The sequence below is a fragment of the Poromitra crassiceps genome (genome assembly GCF_964638095.1).
Source record: "Poromitra crassiceps genome assembly, chromosome: 17".
NCBI classification, from domain to species: Eukaryota; Metazoa; Chordata; class Actinopteri; order Beryciformes; family Melamphaidae; genus Poromitra; species Poromitra crassiceps.
In genome coordinates, this window is record NC_139635.1 from 30,048,226 (window position 1) to 30,068,251 (window position 20,026).

The following is a 20,026-nucleotide window of genomic DNA, read 5'->3' on the forward strand; positions in this document are numbered from 1 at the left end:
GCTGAATTATTTCCTGTGTAAATACAGCACATGGTGACCCTCAAGGTAAGACCTCTGAAGGTCTTTTTAATCACATCAAAGATGGATTCTCCCCCAGAAAAAAAAATCAATGATTAAAGGAAAGGACAGATTGCCCCTAAAAATAATTTAATTAAATAAAACTGTATTTTAGACTATTTTCAGTTGAGAAGTGAGCTTGATATTTCTTACAGTAGGGTGTGAAGAAAGTAGGGCTGGGCGATAATTCAATATTATCGTCAATCGTCTTTCACTGGAATCATATCGTGATATGAAGGTATTTTAATATCGCGACACACATTTCTGCTGTCTAAATTGATCATACGAAAATTTGACTTAAAAACTCATCAAATGAGGTACGGTAGAAGTATTATTTGAATATTTCTGTTTTGTTTGACAGCACACCTAGCATTACCATTACCAATGAGATGAACATTCATTTGATTACTGTATGTAACATGTCTTTGCATACGTGAAAACATATCGTGATATATATCTATATCGAGAAGAATCCTTATGATTATTGTGATATTGATTTCAACCCTATCGCCCAGCCCTAGAAGAAAGTGTTTTGTTGTAATTATTAATAACATGGTCATATACAGAATGTGTGTGTAGCCTTGACTTGCAGTGATGATACCATGCTTGTATACAATCATGCATGTCAAAGAATGATATATCAATTGGTAATATGACAATGGATGGATGGATGGATACTCAGTTCAGAACTGCTCACACTCAGCCATTTCTTTTCAATTCTAAGGGAATCCGGAGATCAATTCTGTGACAATAGCCAATCAACACACATAAAAGACTACATTTCCATTTTTCAATTCTCAGTTTTCGCACCATTTCCCTGATGCTGTGTTTCTGTAGAGCAGAACTATGATTCCATGTAAAATGAATTATTGTAAGTACTTGAAGTGGCGACAGCTGTCTATGAGCATGGGGGGGGGGGACATGTCTATTGGCCGACTTGACCCTTGTTAGAAAACAAAACCAATAGAAAAAGAGAATACCGCAGCCTGGGACCGGCGAGCCGGGTCACTGGAGATTTTCCAGACAAACGCGGCACAGGGGGGGGGGGGGGAGGAGAGGGGAGGGGAGGGCTGGGGAGCAAGAATAAAAAGCACAGGCTCAGAATCTCTCTTTAACAGACCGCACACAATCTGGGCTCCCACAGAACTATCTCTGCCTGACCGCCTCCTATTTATCCCTTATCAGTGTTTACCAACCGCTAGTTTTCTTTCATTCACACTGTGAGGCAGTTCTCTTACTATCAGTCAACAGCTGACACCGTGGAACAGCCTCAAAGGCGAGAGGAAGGGATCAAAACTAAACCAAAGCTGTTTAAACAATACAACAGAGGAAATAAATTCATAAATCCTAATTCTTCCCAACCCACAAGGGTACGAGCAGATCCTTTATAGTTAGGCCAACAAACCAAACCGCAGCCAATGAGGTACATTACAATCAAGGTAAATTCAGAAATATATTTAGAAAAAAAAAGGGGGCGGAAAAAAATCCTGTGTAATATTAATTGGGAACATTTTGTAATCCTGCCCTGTCAAGCAAATAGAACTACTCGCTAAAATGGATTTTCGGTTCTAATTTATGAGCTTTTTAGAGAAATCCCACTTGATTCATCCTAGTTCACATCTGAGATGATTTGGCTGCACAGTGTTAAGTTAAATATTTTGTCTGACACAAGACACAACCCTGCTATTTTTATGATCATTCTGTATTTATCACTAAGCACCCAGTTCATCTCTATTGATATGGGTCAAATTGTCAAAGAGTCTGGTCTGGATGAGACAACCAACCACAGAAATTCATAAAAATTTGTATGTACTGTACGCCTAGATAGTTGACATTGTAAGGGTTATCATTGTATAAAATTCTATATACATTTTGTTTTATATTATTACATTATATTTATTATATTATGGGTTTCAAATTCATATGTTATTTTTATGGTGAATGATATATTGATTGTAACTGAAACTGTATATGGATTATACAAAGTAACTAATTTTCAACAATATCATGCAGATAGTTGTTTTGTTTTCTTTTGGAGGGGGGCGGTCCACATTATAATATTGAAACCTAACATAAATCCATATATATTTTTTTTAAGTTTAAAGGTAATTGTTGTTCACACTGTTGCTGTACATTTACAGTAGCACAACTCATTCCCATCCACACACAAAACAGCACTATTTTTCTGCAATACTGCTCAAAAGTTAAGTAATTAATTACATTTATCCTTTCACCAGCTGCTCAACAGCAGATGGATCATTTCTGAAACCTTGTTGAATTAAATCCACATAATTCATTTCCCTGGATTAACTAAGTGAAGTTTGAGTAGTGGGGGGGTGGGGGGGGTGGGGGGGAACAGGTAACACAATGTGTATTGGATAGACATGTATGTTGAGTTGTTGTTGTTTCCAATGTGTGCACCCGACGGCAACTTTCACTTGACTTGTAATTCAACCGAGCTACTGCAAAGCAAAACGCTATCGGAACCTCGAATAACTGAGTTTGTGTGTCTTTGCGAGATCAATGGAAAATAGAGGGGAAATAAAAACAATAAAACAAATCCCGTCCAGCAAGTTTGCTGTGTGCTCAAACTACAGGCGAGTAAAGTGTGTGATAGCAGCTCTGTTCGTGACAACATGTTGTTAGTGGGCAGCAGCAGGTACCATGGACAGTTCCTGTTGGCAGCCTGGCGTAAGTGCAGGCAAACAGAGGCAGCATTAGTGTGTTGTGTAGCAACTAACATCCCTTTGCTTGGAAAAGCAAGAGGGGGGGATGGATCTAAGTGGGTAGAGAAGAATAATGCCTCTTACTTATCGCTGCCTCACCATACACCCCTGTCAAAGCCACTGCTGCTTTCCTATTGAAAACACAACAAGTCTGATGGTACAGTTTCAGACCTTATGCCCTCTGCTCTTCTCTAAATCTCTAAATAACTGATCAGACTTTTCAAAGGATAACCGTCGTCGAGTGATACCGTTTCGCGATGCTGTGTTTTCATGATTGTGCATTTTATTTGCTCTTTCAGAAATGCCTCGTTTGTTGGGAGATGAGAGCCGGCTGAAATAAGCTGATGGAGTTATGATTAAATGGAGGCTAAAAAGCAGCGTCAACTGACTTTCTTCAAAACACTGAAAATTGGTCATGTCTGAAAAATCTCCAAATCTCTGAAAATGTTTTAACTCCCATGATCACAGAGTATAATGTTTCTGAAAGGCATGGGCGACAGATATGAGTGCCAAATATAACAGTTCATGTTAGTTTACAAAAATATTTTAGGGCTATAGGCTATATTGTTTAGTTACACTTGGTCAACGAACCCAAAATGAAAAACAAACTGAACAAATCTCAAAAGACATTCAAGTTGGGCTTCTTTTAACAACACTATCATTGAATTGTGCCTTAAAGTGAGCTCATCGCCTAACTAACCTATAGGCCTAAACACCTGAACGCATTCACCAACTGTTCTCATTTGAAATCAAAGCAATCCTCCTTTAGCTTCATAGCAAATCCCCTTAAAGTTGATTCGTAGCCACAAGTGTGTGCTGCAAGTTTCTGGTAAATGATGAACTGTTCTAACCAGCATCTTTCCAACTAAATCAATAGTTGCTCTGGAGACCGCTGAGTGCTTCGGCTGCTCAGCGTTTGTTCAAAGGTAAGATTTGTCCATGTGGAACAGAAAATCTCACTTCTGGACTACTTTACTATCATACTACATTTTGCATTTGCATATAGTTTTCAAACTTTACCAATGCAAATTACAGAAAGCCAGAAAAGGATGTAATGAAACACCAGGGACTATTGAAATATGTTGTTGGAATACGCTGTATTCCATTTGAATAGTATTCAATGTGGAGTCAAAGTTTAAGTGCTTTAGGCTCAGTGGTCCTGTATGTACAGCTGTCAAAGCCACCCACAACCTGCCAATGCTTTGTCTCCATACACACAATACAAGCATGTGTTCTTCTAAGACAAGCTTAGACACAAACGCTGTGAATTTAATCTAGGTAGACAGTATCTCATGCTAGCTGGATGATAAAAAATAGGTTATGACTCTAGAAAAAGCAGTTTGAGAGCCATGTCATCTCCTCTCAAACTGTCTGAAACCTGGACAGAATCGGTATTTGTCTTCCAGCAATGTTTTTTTTTTAAATAGAAGACTGACGTACTGTATATCAGACAAACAATGACCATCTGTAAAATATTTTCTAGATACTCACATAGCCTACATTCTGGTGAAAAATAATTGCCAACGTAAATTAATTTCATATACTCGTGTAAAAATCCATTTACCGTATGTTAAACTCAGTATAGCTGAGTAAATCAAAGTAGTGAACATGCACATTAACTTTGCAACACTTGTACATCTCAGCTCTGCTTTTGGATTTTCATATGACAGCATATCAGACAGCATATGAGCTAAAAGGCTTGTCTCTCACACATCCGATCCTAGTATCAGTCACAATAAACACTAAGCAAATTGACAGTATATGAAATTTAAAAAAAAAGAACTTTGACACAAACCTAGCTCTGTGATCCAAAAAGTTTGATTTCCCCCAGTCTCTTGATAGCTGAGCTGGTGCTGTGGCTTTGAAAGGTAGTCCCCAGGAATATGACATACTGTGCCTTTGACAGCCTGGAGATAAGCACCTGCGTTCGGGTCCCTTTTTACGTCACACCTCCCCATTCACAGCCCTTCAACGTGATGCACATTTGCACATCAACAGCCAGCCAACCCCCCCCCCCCTCCTCTCTCCTCTCCTAGTTCTACTCCCACATCCGCCAAAAACACACAAACAGGCACACAAGAAGGCAGATGCACGCACTAGCTCCTACTCGCGCGCGCGCGTCCCCTCGCACGGACACACGCACAGACGGACACAGACACCACGGATTTGTGTGCACTCACGCTCAATCACACACAGCAGAGGCACGGATATACACACACACACACACACACACACACACACACACACACAGGCAATGTCACATCACACACAAAACACACTTGCACTGTTACACACACACACACACACACACACACACACACACACACACACACACACACACACACACACACACACACACACACACACACACACAGGTGATTGATTTCTTTTTTTCTTTATCGAGCCATATTCCTCTATTGGTCCTTATGTTAAAAAGAAAACTTTCTCTTGCTTTGTCATAAGACACGGCACGGGCATATGCCCTCCCAAGCTCCTCATACATCACTCAACATGCAAATGAGAGGGAATGTCACTCCTCAGCAGCAGATGGCCAGGGATGATAACAATGGCTCAACAGACCAGTTTCAATGTCTGTGACTTTATCGCTACGGCAACAACAACAAAAATAGATGATATGAAATCCTTGTCTGTTAATTTGATTCACCCCCCCCCCCCCCTCCCCTCCTCCTTTTGAACATTAGTACCTGTCAGCCTGTTTCATTTCTCCTGGACCATTTGGAATGGTAAAAGCTTTTGTCCTGTCACAAGGAGTCCACGGCTATCAGTAAAAGGCAGAGACCTGGAAGTGATTTTTGGTGACTAAGGAAGGGCTGCTGCCTAGCAGTTAGTCAAGTAATTAGGTGTAATTCCTCCCTGTAGGCCATGTTAGCCTCCTGAGTTAGCTCATGCGTTCGACAGGCCTGGATAGAGAGAGAGAAGAAGAAGAAGAAGAAAGGAAGAAGGGGGCCCCCCCAGACATCACAAATGCAGCGTTCAAAAGCCCCAGCCAAAGTGATGTCACCCTGCGTCCTGCTGACTCCTGTTCATACAAGCCCCCATAGCAGAGAGTAAACAGTGGAAGCGTTTAGCAAACAGGGCCAGATTATAATGACAAAGGCTGCCACACTTCTGGGTGGAGCCTGGGGCGGGGGGGAAGGGGGTGGCTCGGGATTTAAAATAAGTGATACCCATAAGGCCCCCCCCCCCTCAAGATCCACAGCGTAGCCCTCCCCCAGCTGATGGTACGGGCCACCCAAACATGCTTATCTCTCTGTTATGCCCCCCCCCCCTCCAGTCTCCAGGGACTGACGTGTGGACACAATGTGTGATAATGTATTTTCACTGCTTTTCCTTTGCGTGATTTGTGCATTTGGTTATGCAAGGCTGCATGGGGACTTGAGGATGGAGAATATCATTACTTAAGGTTTGGCAGTTGATCATCACCTTGTTTAATGCCTCATTTGAAAGTCTAATTTGTAACTGTCTTCAAGAGCTAATTCACGGTACACTGTGAGGAGAGACGTATAGAGACTAGAGCGGCCTCCATGTTCACCTCTTTTCAGCATTTGTGCTTGATAATGGTCTGGAAATAGGAAAGTAAAGAACAATCTATCTGGGCATCTTTTCAAATAAGGAAAAGGTGTTCTTTCTTGGCTGATGCAGACGAGCTCAGTGTAAAGAGACAATGACAGGGCTTGTTCCGGCTGATTATTTCATGTCCTGAACTAGACGGCCGTGTCGCAGGAGGAGGCCACTGCAGAAAACACACACAAAAAGGATCAGTCCCATGTAAAGCAATCTTGACAAATTGTGAGAGAGGAACATATTCAACACAGAGAGGAACACAGACTCTCGTCTCCCTTACGATATTTTCTTTCGGCCCTAACATCTGTGGAAATCTCCCTCTCTAAAAAAAAAGGTCTCATTCACAGCCAACATAAACTCGTGTTTTGTCAAGCTATTTCATCAACAGAAAATGTGGGCATAACTGGAGAGAGCTGATGGAGAAATGAAAGAGTGGGTTGGATAAAATTACATGTCAAACAAGGGTTCACATTTAAAAAGTCCTGCTCATATTTGTAGAAAGTGTTTGATTGCATTTAGAAAGGCATTACAATGGGTCACATCTGTGTGTCTAAAAGCTTTTTGCATTCTGCTGCAAATTATGTAAGCAAAGTGAAATGTCACAGCAGCCCTTTGTTCTGAGCACTATACCTTCCTCCTGTGAAACCTACACAAATATGTTTATATGGACTCTTCTAATGCACTGGAAGATCACAATGTCACCAGTATAACTTCAACAAATCACTCATTCACACCCCACAATTTCAACAAGGCAACACAACTCATTTCACGTGGCAGCCCACTGCAGCCAAACAATAATACATTATTCACATTATACCACTGAATATGACAAAAAGAAGAAGGAACCGTTTCTATGATGGTCATGTCAATAAAGCATTATGAGCACATTCACAAGGCATTATAATGCATTTCTAAGGCTTTATAAAATTCTTCATAAATGTTTATAATGCATGGCAACTTACAACAAGGTTTATCAAGAATTATAACTAGTGGGCATAATCTATATAAAATTGAGTATGTGGGTGATGTCTGTTTCAAGTTCTGTGTTCGGCCACACTTTTAAGTGCGATCGGGCTGAAACCTTCAGGGTGTGTAAAGGGTGACCTGACGGAGCTGGATTTTTAAATTATGCTAATTAGCGAATGATGAGATGTCATCAGTGATGTCATCGGTGATGATGTCAAAAGTGATGTCATAAGGGTGCGCGCACGCACGCACACACACACACACACACACACACACACAAGGAGGCATTGTGACAAGACTGATCAGTGATGTCACACACACAAGGCGGCATTGTGACAAGACTGATCAGTGATGTCATAGGGGGGCACACACACACACACATACTGAGATGTCATCAGTGATATCATAATGGCACACACACACACACACACACACACACACACACACGAGGCATTGTGACATCACTGATGTAATAGTGAGCAACGCACACACGCGCGCGCCAATAGGGCAGGCGAGGCCGAGCTACGGTACGATAAAGCTTAAATGCTTTAAGAATGGTCTAAAATGACACAAATGCCTCTTCTTGATGGTAGTGCAACCCTATCCCCATGCCATTGTGCAACCACTTGATGCCTTGTTCATCACAGAAAGTCACATAAAAGGCCCGAATTAAATTTTTAAAATCAATTTGCATATGCAAATAGGAGTAACCAAACATAAGTACATGTTGTTGATATGGCTCCAGGATGTAGAACTATCTTTATGCTGATGTCAACAGACAGGGACTATTCCTTTGAAAATACAGTACATTTTTCATGGGGGATCATTATCTACACTGCGTGTGACTGTGTCTCAGTTGAAAGAAATGATTAGATTACTTCTCTACAATCCATCTTGGTGTGATTTGTGTGTGTGACCGTGGGCAACCTTACAATATGTTTATTCAGTGTCCTTTGAAGACACTTCAATAATATGTCACTGCTTTATAGACAAATATAGGATGTTCTCTATCGCTGCCTTGAATTAAATCTTTGGATCTACGGTCCTGGTTTCACTCGCAATGGCCAAAGTCACTATATCCTCCCGTTATGGGTTATGAAACATTTGGACGTTATCCATAAAGTGATAAAACAAGTACTGTAACAAGCCAAATGACTGACCCATTAATTATGATAGGTTGATTGACTTTAAAAGGGACAGTTCACCCCAAAATCAAAAATACATATTTGTCATCTTATACCTGTGATGCTATTTAGAAATTTTGATTGTTTTGGTGTGAGTTTTAGAGATATCGGCAGAAGAGATGTCTGCCTCCTCTGGAATACAATGAAACTGGATGGTAGTCGGCTTGTGGTGCTCAAAGTGCCAAAACCAAACTACACCCGCTAGTTACTAGCTAACAGCTAGCGGGTATTAGTTTGGTCAAAAGAAAATAGTTCCTACATGAAACTGCTCACACAAGGTGTGTGGATTATCTTGAGTAACCGGGTCATGATTTCTGGAATGAGACATTGCTGTGGAGCTTTTCGAATGCGTGTGTGCGCGCATTTGTTTGTTTGTTTCTTTGAGCACCACAATGGAACTCATTGCATTGGAGAGAAGGCAGAAATCTCTACGGCAGATATTGCCAAAACTCAACCACTCACACTAAACCAATCTAGATGGATAAACAGCAATACGGGTAAGAGGTAAAATATGCGATTTTTTTTTATTTGGGGGTGAACTGTCCCTTTAATCTTTGGTGGTGGAAAAATCATAATCAAGGTTGTATGCTGTGGTCATGAAAGACGAAAGATTAGTGATTTGGATTAATATGGCTGAATTTGTTACTGCATTGTTGTTAAATAAACATTTTCTGTCTAAAAATAAACAAGCAAGTTAGTCATATGAAGAAATACCTCCTAATCAGCTTTATCAGGAGAATGTAAATACAGTCATTAGTGACCACTACTGGTTTTCTGCCCTCTAATGTGAGCATCTAATGCATTACACTTTAGAAATCAATGCTTGGCTGGTCAGTCAAGCTCTGTCTTTTGTACTTCACAGACCTTCAACTCATTGTGTTGTGCCATTGAGAGGTTAGGTCTAGATCTGGGGTCTCTGGGGTCTCTGGGGTCTCTACCGTCTTTTCTACTCAGCCAGGCAGACAATGAAACAGACACGCCTACATATGGCTAGATAGGAGCTTGGATGGGTAGCCAAAAAAAACGAACACCTAAACAATGGTAACAGGTGTGTATAATGGCTTTGATAATGACCTTGGCGATTATAGTAGGTGATTGTAGTATGTCTAGACACAAGTAACAGGAGGCATTTGTCTGGACTCAGAACTCTGACTTGGTCTTCAGCAGCAGCTTTCGCCTGGTTATAACTAAAAAGAGATTGATGCATTATGCACAGGAAACTGCCAAAATGTTTTACTGTGACAGTAAAACTTTTACTGTGTTTTTAGTTGAAGCAACAGGAAAGTTAGGTATGTCTGTCATCAGGGGTGTTCTTTCCTCTAAGTATTTCTAGCCTAGGGCAGTTTGCATGACAAGCCAAAATCATCATGAGCATTCAGATATGCACTTGAGGGAGAAAAAAAAAGCATTAATGTGGCAAGCTGGCAATTGCTTTTGATTGCGCCAGATACAGGAAGCTTGCTGACATGAAACAAAATGCAAATGCCTTTTGAGCCAAACAAAGAAAATTGATTATGAAGTAAGTTTCTTCAGCACAAGTAGCTCGCTTTGAGTGATTAATGGGGGTGGGCCATTGATTTCCTTTTGTTTAGATCTTGGTTAACTTTCTGGAGACACAATTATAATTTGTTTCCCAACAATAAATCCAATCTAGCTTGAGCAAATTAAAAATTCCCTATGGCCTCTTCTGAGTAACTCTGCATTTGAAATGGGTTGTTATCAAAAGACATTGCATGTAAAATGTCGTCTGTTTTCGGTTTATATTTATTAAATTTCTGATTAGGTATTATTTTTCTCAAAATACTGGAAGGTGAGCACCTCATGAGATTGGAAAGGGCTGTTTACAGTGATGTGCAGGACTTGTCAGCCATGGTGCCAAGGGTTAATCTTCAGCTGCTCACTTCAAAAGCTGCTCGTCACACACAAGAACATGATTTTGATTAGCAACCTCTCCATATGAAACATACTTTTTTTTTTTTTATCAAGCCTGCCCCCTTTTCTCCTCAATTGTACTTGGCCAATCCCCTCTGTTGTCCCGGTCATTGCTCCACCCCCTTTGCCGATCTGGGGAGAGTTGTAGACTAGCATTATGCTTCCGTCCTACATGTACATGTGCAGTCGCCAGCTACATCTTTTCACCTGGCAGCGAGGAGTTTCACCGGCAGGATGTAGTGCGTCGGAGGTTCACACTATTCCCACCACCAGGTGCCCCGACCGACCAGAGGAGGCACTACTGCAGCATCAGAACACATACCCTTAATCCACCTTCACACCTGCAGTCACGGCCAATTGTGCCTGTATGGACGACCAAGCTGCAGGTAACATGGGGGCTTGAACCTGTGACCCTCGTGTTGGTAGGCAGGGAATCTACCAGTGCACTATCCGGACGTCCCGATATGAAACATACTACTGTCTACAGGCCATATACTTTATTTATCTGAGAGCAAACGGAAAAATATTGGGTATTTGTTGAATGAGAATATAATATTGTCTATTTTTCTGAACCTGACTAAACATTGTTGAAATGTTTTTGAGATATACTTTATATTTCTATAAATATTTGCAAGTCAAAGTGCAATGTTCTTTATTGAAAGGCTTTTGTCATTTTCTTCAGCTTCATTAAGTTTGAAAACTTCCACAGATGCAGACATTTATACTTCCAGATTTCTCGCCTCATCTCTCCAAGATAGTGATAATACGATTTCTGTGTTTTTCGCTGTTGAGAAACAAACTGGATTATGAGCAGATCACTACATAAACAGCTTTCTAAAAGGAGGCAGCTATTTTAAAAGAGGCTGAAGAAATGCAAAGAGGGATTTAAATTTTAATTTGAATTTATTCCAGCAAGTGAAAGGTTCTTTTGAGAGGGGATTTCAGCAAAGATGATGGTATTTAAAAGTGATAAACAAGCATCTAAACCTCCAGTGGAAAAACACAGTCCTTTTGCTTCTTTCTAGTGTAGGGGAGAAATTGGGCTCGCTGTGGCCACATCCAAAAAATAAGAATAAGTAATAGTAGTAATTAAAATGTAAATAAGTATGATGATCCATGGAGATATTTCAACTGATTTCTCTCATATATTGTGTAATTAACAGTTTGTCTTGACACATCTTGTGACGCTGGATGTATAGCTGTATGTCCTCAGGTGTAAATTCATGTTCTCTGTGTACTTGGCATAACTCAAAAATCTCTCACACCTATCACATGTCATTTGAATCTCATGTATCAACATTGAAGAGGAAGGTCAGGCAAAGTTCCAAATTAAATGTCTAACAAATTAAACATTGTAATAATCAGATGCGGCTTGGGTTAGTATCTGTATATTCTAGTGATGCTGGGGAATCATTAGATGAGTGCTTCACTCTGGACTTTGACAAAGATTATTAACAAGGCTGATATGCTGTCTAGGGGTGTCCCCCAAAAAATCGATTCATGTAACTGTGCATTCACACCGGGGAGATTTTCGCAAATTCCCACGATGAGATTACAGACATAGTCAATGCAAATACACGAGTAGATGTGATTTTCGATGTGAATCACGCAAGTGACGCGTTTATATTATTATAAATGTTACCTTTTGTGTTAGGTTTGCCTTTGTGTGTACTGTGTTTACATTATTGCAATCAGTTGATAAAACCTTTTCAAATATAAAAACTACATAATCTTATACAGTTTATTCTGCTATCATGCCCTCATTTGCTACATCACCTTTCTTAGCACACAGTGGACTGGGGTAGATCCTGAAATCCCCCTACGTACTGAATCGAGAATCGATTTTGAATCGGTGACCCCAGGAATTGGAATCGGAATCGAATGGAATCGTGAGATACCCAAAGATTCACCTGGTAGTACAGTATAGTAATAATAATATGGATTATCATGATCTGTCTTTTGTCTCTAATGTTTCTGTTCCTTTCTGGATGACCACTAAACTTCAGCAGAGAAACCTATGCCGCACAAGAATGACAGAGTTACATCATTTTGCTGAAGAGTTAATCCTGTCTTGGGCAGTGTTTGTGCATTTGCTATCTTCGAAAAATGCCAGCAAAGGCGCTGCGCAAACCTATTTTACAAGACTCCCTCACAAGGATACAGTGCCAGTATCGGGATACAATTTCGCACAGTGGCACGGCTCAGTCATATAACCTAAAAAGCTTTAGGAAATTGGAACACAGCAAAGTATTGCTCTTTCTTCCTGCATGTCGGTTACAGCATAGACAATGCTTGGACGAGCGATTTGAGTGTCAGCCTAACAGGGAAAGTGAACTGATAGCTGAATAGCATGTGGACACTGTTGTTAATGCTGTGAGTTGTCTAAAATGGTAGACTATGGACGTGTGTGCACCTGGCGTTCTGCAGGCCAGCCTGGCAACACTCCTCCCTTATAATTATAATGAACACACAGTAATTCAGGGTTGAGGCTGAAATACGAATGATGTCCTCTGAGACCGCTTGTTTTAATGGTTATGCAGAAGAGATCCTAGAAGTGCAGATGGCAGATGCAATGCCTTTGATGCTATTTACAGATTTTACACTACAAGGTATGGGAAGAGCCACGGTGTGAGGCAATCTTGCACTTCTGTGGAACTGGATTTGACATTAGACTTGCACATGAACTTATGATGAAAGCTGAAGGTATATTTTCAAGTATATTACTGTAATGTTGGTCATCGCTCCTGTAAAGTAGCAAGATACCATAGTAGAGAGCCAATAGGGCAATACCAGTAAGTACTGCACAGCCCGTGTTTCATCCAAATACCCCACTGTTCTTACTTTGTCCACACAGGGGTGCATTTGTTCTGAACTTGGGCCCTAATGTGTCTCTTCATTTCGTAATGCTGGAAACCAGATTCACTATGTTACAAAGACAAACATCTGTAACTGTAAAATTGTCCACATTACGCATGTGTATAGAAGAATATAGAAGGCTGTACAATTAAGAAGGACCTTATCCATATACTGTATCCATTTAGAGGAACATTTCACTCTGGACTGTGCGTATTTTCATATGTTCATGAACAGTCAAGCAGAAAAACTGTCTCCCCCAGGTACCTATAGTGATATTATTAATTTGCTTTTATTTTGAAAGCCAGATCTCATACGCATGACTACAACAATGTCGACTATTTTTTGTGTCCATGGTTGCAAATATTAACATGTATTGATAGTCTGTCAGAAATGTAGTGTTACTCAACTCAAAATGAACTAAGCAGTAGAAATAGTCTACCAGAGTAAAACAAAATCACTTTTTAGTACAATATACTGAATATCTATCCCTGGCTGGCACAGTCCCTAACCTACATAAAAGAGCGCGGAGCCTTTGAACCAGCGCAACATTTTGATACAAGAGCAGGTATTGAAACAACAAAAATGTTAACTCCAAGAAAAAGTTTTGCTGCATTAATGTCACATAGGAGCCACATTAGCATGTGAAAAGAATAAACAGGATCATTCTCAGTTACACACTCCACCTGGCTGCTAACCAATGTCCTTGTCAGAAGTCCACCCACCGCACTGGCTTACACTGAAAGACCTCCTGGGGACCGCAGTGACCATTCACTCGCTTCTCTCTTTTTCCCATGCACCTGTGACTGTTTTTGTGTTTGCTATTTTTTGCTTTGTCTTTTTCCTGGCAACGGCGTATCATCGGAGACACACTTTGCCTCAAAAGGAATTCTCCTGCCCAACAATGTGGTTTGTTTGTTCACCGGATATGGCAGGCCACAGAGTCAAATCGAAAAACAAGTCACCACCAGAGTCAACGATTAAAATTGCCACAAGAAAAAAATAAGCAGAGAGAGACACAGGACTATGCACGGACTTGGAATACGAAAACGAGGTACTTTTACCGATTGGTTTCTTGCCTAGTTGTGCGGCTTCACAGGTGCAGTTGGAAAGGCTCTCCTCCTTACTCTCCTCGGACGGCTCATCCGGCTTCTCCATGGTCCTGGACCTGAGAGAGCTGCTTTTCCATTTTCCAAAGGACTTTGCCACAATCGCTTTGTCCGCTCCTTTCATTGTTTTCTGTAAAACACATTTACAGCATGACTTCCCAGGTTTATCCCTCTTGTGAGCCATCTGCCCCCTTTTTTGGCTCCCAATAAACCTGGGCTCATCTTTCCCAAACCCAAAGTAAGAGAGAATTAGGCCATTGTGTGCATATGCATTCTCTTAAGCATTCCAGAAAATGTCCTGATTGCCCTGGCATCTTTTTTTAGAAAGCATTTGGACATTGTTTTTCTCCTGACATTTTGCAATGCTGTGCGGAGAGAATGGTCACTGATTTGAAAACCGTATAAAACAATATTTTGCAAAGTACCCACACAGCAAAAAGTAGATGGAAACTAAAAAAAAAAAAAAAAAACATTTAATCCAACTTAAAGGAAATAAAAATAGCACATTATGCACTAATTGAGTGCTGTAGAGTCCGCAAATACTATTACAAGGCCGATCAGGATTAGCAGTGGAACATACCTAGTTATCTATCTCTGAGTGCCAAGACGGCTAGCAGTGGGCAACTACATTTCAAAAGCTGGCAAATCCAGTTGTCTCCTAAATACAGGAAGTACTTAAATCCAGAGCGAACAGAAGAAAAAGAGGGATAAAGGGTGCTCTGCATATCACCGAAAAGCTTGTGCACTTTTCACAATCACTGGCTAGGTTAAACAAATATGCTAAGTAGAGATCAAAACAATCCTTTGATCTGCAGCCTAGTTTCCAGAGGAATGGCTTGGCTGTTGTTGTAAATAACTTGTATAAATCTATACCGTTTGCCTTCAGGTAATATCAAAAGTGCCAGGGATTCACAGGCAAATACCTTGAGGTTAGGAAATAGATCAGATAAAAAGCATATAAATATTTTAGCAACACTGCACTGTGTCATTGTTTGTATTATAGCTAGTTTTTACCCCATATGATAATTCCTTGACTTGTGTAGTTCTACAGTAGATACATTCGCACACTAATATAGCCGGAGAAATAGCGTTAAATTACATTCTACCTCTTTCTATTTCTGTAGTTGGGAAAAATGGTCCTACCTCCAGCATCCCATTCAGGTCAGACACAGTGTAAAACATTGTGTCAAACTTCATACAAAAGAGGCTTGAAGAATTAGAATGCAGAAGCTATGCAAGTTGCTGACTAACTTTGCCCTCTGTTTTGATCGGGCACACAAAGAGAAACGCTGTCCATTCAAAACAGACAGCATAACTCTTTTCAGAGAGGGGGGAGCGTGAACAAACAGGCCCATGTCCTGCGCGGCCATCAGGCTGCACGGCGCACGGTGAGGCCCGGGCCACAGGGATGGGACCGGCTGACACCACACTCTCAGCCCAACAGAACTACTTTTGTGCACACTATCCTCCTCTGGGCCGTTTTTTCTTCTTTTTTTCTTTCGACCCAACTTGGACAAGTGCGTTTTGGTTTGCAGTTTGCTTTGGCGGCTACCTCAGCTGCTTTTGGTGATATTCCATAATAAACATATTTGTAGTCTTTCATGGCAATGACAAACTTCTTGTTGTAGACATAACAGATAATAATAACTTTTGTTGCAAACTAAATTGATAGTCAGCTCCTAAAATGTAACTACCTTCTTATGACAATTAGATTATCATCAGAAAGCAAATACACGGCATCCAAAGGATTTCAAATAAATTGCATCTTGTCTTGATTTTAAAGGTCATTCCCAACACACTGTTTGAGACTAAACAACACAACATTCAACCATATCCCACACTAAGACATAGACAGATACTGGCTTACTTGCTGAAACTTAGCTAGCTCTCTCGCGGCCCAAGCTTGTCAACAAAGGAGTTTGCTACAAGCAGACTATACAGAATTGTTTAATTGTTTAATTAACACTTCATCAACATAAAAAAAGGTTAATGTAGCAAGTTTTCAAACATAGGTATCATAGATAGAACTGCCTGCTAGCCTAGGATCCACAATGACTTATCAGGCTATACTAGCTAGCTGAGTAGTTAAATGGGATAGAGATCAAGCAGTGACATCATAAATCCTAAACATTATATTGCCTATTTCTCAATGAATAAATAAAGTGCAAGTGTTATCAACTGGCAAGAGTGCATGTTCTTTCACATTTGTGCCCATTAAAAACTTTTTTAATAATACTTTTTGAGAATGTTAATTGAAAAATACATCACACCAGGATTTTGCTTTAATAGCGGTATATTCACTTGACTGTGGCATTGGCTTGGCTGCAAAAGAGTCCTACGAGTACCAACAGTCACAGTAAGATTAATGAGAAGAGATCAGGTATTAAGATTAAGGAAGGACAAATTGCATAATTCGGTTCAGACAAGTTATTTTTATGCCTGAGGGGAGAATTATAAATCCTTAAAACTCATCATGATTGGAAGATACCATAGTAGCTTTTATCGAGCTTCTTTGGAGTCCTGGTAAAAGTGATTTTGAGAGAGAACAGAATGTACCATATTCTTGACCCGTCTGCCTCAGATGCTTGCTGGATATGGAACTGAATACTGGACGTGAATTGTATCGTTCTGTGTGTCAACTTGTTAGATGGCAGTTGCTGTAGTGGAGTGGTGAGAGCGACACATGCATTATAGGAGAGGATTGTGAGATGACAGATCGCGGGTGTGATACTGAGGCAATGACTAACTAATAGGAGGGCTGCTCCAGGCTGTTAGCTTTGAAAATCAGTTTGCACATGACTTTATCTTGTCAATCAGATTCCTGGAATGGGAGAGGTGACTGATAACTTGAATTAATTATTTTCTTATTGCATGCATGTGTTAATTCATGTTAATTTATGTCCCTTAAAGGCCCAAGCCAGTATATCCAGAGTAGGCTAAAGCGCCACCTCTGGCACCAAGATCACCACACTACTTTCTAATGAAATAATCTTTTTAATCCTATTGAACTAGTAGCCAAATACACATGTTTAAATTTATTTTGAAGCTGTATGGTTTATGTTTGTATTTGTCAACAATATAGATTCAACGTGAACCAGTATGTACAGCTATGATGGGATTTGAAGTTTAAGATTAAAAAAATATATACAGTATATACAGTATGAGCAAGTTGTACGCTGGTAAAATGTGTACATCCATACATAAAAATAACACAATTCCCAAACTAAATAATGCATCACAAGGTCAGTACTCTTATCACCTAAAAGGCATTTGCTATATGGTCTACTGTATCTCATTTATTGCAGCCATAATAAAGTAAAATGGATAATAGACATCTAGTTGACCATTCAAGGCCAGGGTTACATGCATACATTTAGCTTTTGCACTGCTCTCGATCACAGAGAAATTAATTCACCAGAATGCACAGAGCACAGTCTCATAATTGCCTTTCAATAACGGACCTTAAACATTTTGACAAATCCAACTTCCCCCTGAACGCAGACGATGAGAGGAAAAACATTTCTCTGACGAGAACAGAAACAGCAAGAAGTTCTAACAAGGAAAAGCCTGCCAGGTGGCGAACTGGCTGCACCAACAGAACGCACAATCTGTCTGCTTCTCCTTCCAAACCATTGACAGCTGCCATCACCAGCCTTGCACACTCGCACTCGGTGGCTCCTCAGCTCCCTGCCCATCCCTCTTTAGTGTTTCCTGCTAACCTCAGAGACAGGGTCACCTGGCCCCCTAGTTGCCCGTCTGTGGGGCCCTGCTGGGCCCCTGGAGATCTGCCTGCACGGGGGTGCATGGCTAACAGAGGTCTAGCAAATCCACTTTAATATGCAAACCAAGGGGCTTTGCCTTTGACCTGAAACCATAGCGTTTCTAACAGTGACAGCCAAAAAATGTTCAAGGGCTATACCATTTCGGAGTTTTTACATTGCTGATCTGTTGGTTACTGATGAAGTATAATCACAGACACATTTGTACAATAGCCATGTATTTGTTCAACCAAGGAGGCCATTTTCAGTTCACTAAAGTAATACTTGGCATGATTGGATACGATTGTGTGATTTTCACAACATTTGGAAAAATAATAATCTATATTTTCACCATTTTTGCTAAGCATATTCCCCCACTGAGCAAACCTAAGCACAGAGAGGCACAGAGGCTAAACTGAAGAGTGTTCCACAAAGCTAGCATTGCAACCGGGCTAAAAATAAAACCTGGCAAAGTTCTTCCGATCCCTTATTGGTCCCATAGTTTGATTTCACATTTAGCATTTGCATTCCCCTCCGCGTAAACATTTCATTCTTCCCTTCCCGCAGTACAATGAGACTTGAGTGACTTTGGCAGCAGATTTTGGATCGCTGCTCCTGAATCCACCAGTGTATGTTATCAGCAGGTAAACAAGCTTTCCAACAAAACCATAATGGAACTGCAAGCAGCATAAAGAGGCTCATCTCAAAAGCTATACAACCCATCAAAGCTGGTGTCATTTCCTCAACACTGCACCGCCGCCGCAAAATGCATGGCTGTTAGTTACAGTCTAAAATCGCCCGTCTATTTCCAGACACTTCACAACTATTTGTATTGATTATTTACTTGTCAGTAAGCAGCCCAGATTACCAAAATAACACAACAGATTTGAATGTTTACTGGATTCTTTGCTGTTTTGTTCTCGGTTCGGAAATCAAAAAATGGTGCCATGCACTGAATCAATGGGATTTGCAATATAGGGTATTTGAATAATTATTTTCTACTGAAAATGAAATAGTTCTATCTCTATTTGGAAGGATTACCGATGGCTCTGAAGTTTTAATGTGAAGATAATGTGGCCTTTAAATACATAGTGAAGCTATATCCTACACTTTCTGCTCACCGGGATGCAATCTTGTTAAGCACCACGCTTGGATGCTCGTCACCAAACTTTCCACACATTTGCCTTTTGGGTGCAGCTCAGCCACACAACGAAACCTACGCACTCTCCTCCCAGTGAGTGGAGGAGCCTCAGAGCTTCTCTTTCATATGCTGCTTTATCTCTGTGGCGGTAATTAGCCATAAAACTATACCATCAGATGGCGATGATTTCCAATATGAACCCAATACATGTGTTTAAAATTCAAATGATCATGTTTATGCGGATGTGTTACTAATAGTGATTATGTTCGTCGTGTGGGTAGAAAATCAAGTATCCTTAGATTGCGTATGCGCACATATTTCTCAGACATTTCATCACACGTTTAATCTGCCCCCTGTCTAAGGTTTTCTACTGAACCTGTAGTCAAGGCAGAGAGGGGACAATAACAGATGGGATTATGAAGCATGTCTGTTAAAGCATGTCTGTTTGATCATCGTTGTGTTTAGGTGAAGTTCTCTCTACTTGGGTCTGTTCAGTCCCTGACAGCAGATATATAACCTAATCTCCTCTTCTATACCTTTTCTCAGACATGAATAGGGTGGAAATGTGATGGCATTAAGTCGATTTCCTCCTTGGTTTGCAGTTCCAGCCTGAACGCCTCTTGGCTCTTCTTCAATGCACTCATTCCATTTCGATTTTGAAAATATAAATGTTATGGTAAGGCTTTTCCTATTTATTTTCATTGATTCATCATTT

At 40.5% G+C, this 20,026-nt stretch overlaps 1 protein-coding gene across 1 annotated transcript in view; it reads right to left on the reverse strand.

The window, feature by feature from the left end:
* Positions 1 to 15,708, reverse strand: part of st18 (ST18 C2H2C-type zinc finger transcription factor) — a gene marked incomplete at its 3' end in the record, with an annotated part of 49,593 nt that extends 33,885 nt beyond the window's left edge. Inside the window, exons 1-2 of the mRNA XM_083653552.1 lie at positions 15,556 to 15,708; positions 14,368 to 14,542 (exon numbers count right to left, since the gene is read on the reverse strand). Of these exons, the coding sequence (XP_083509678.1) occupies positions 14,368 to 14,542; positions 15,556 to 15,609 (229 nt within the window). The 5' untranslated portion in view covers positions 15,610 to 15,708. The remainder of the gene's footprint in view (positions 1 to 14,367; positions 14,543 to 15,555) is intronic.
* Between the last annotated feature and the right edge of the window lie 4,318 nt (positions 15,709 to 20,026).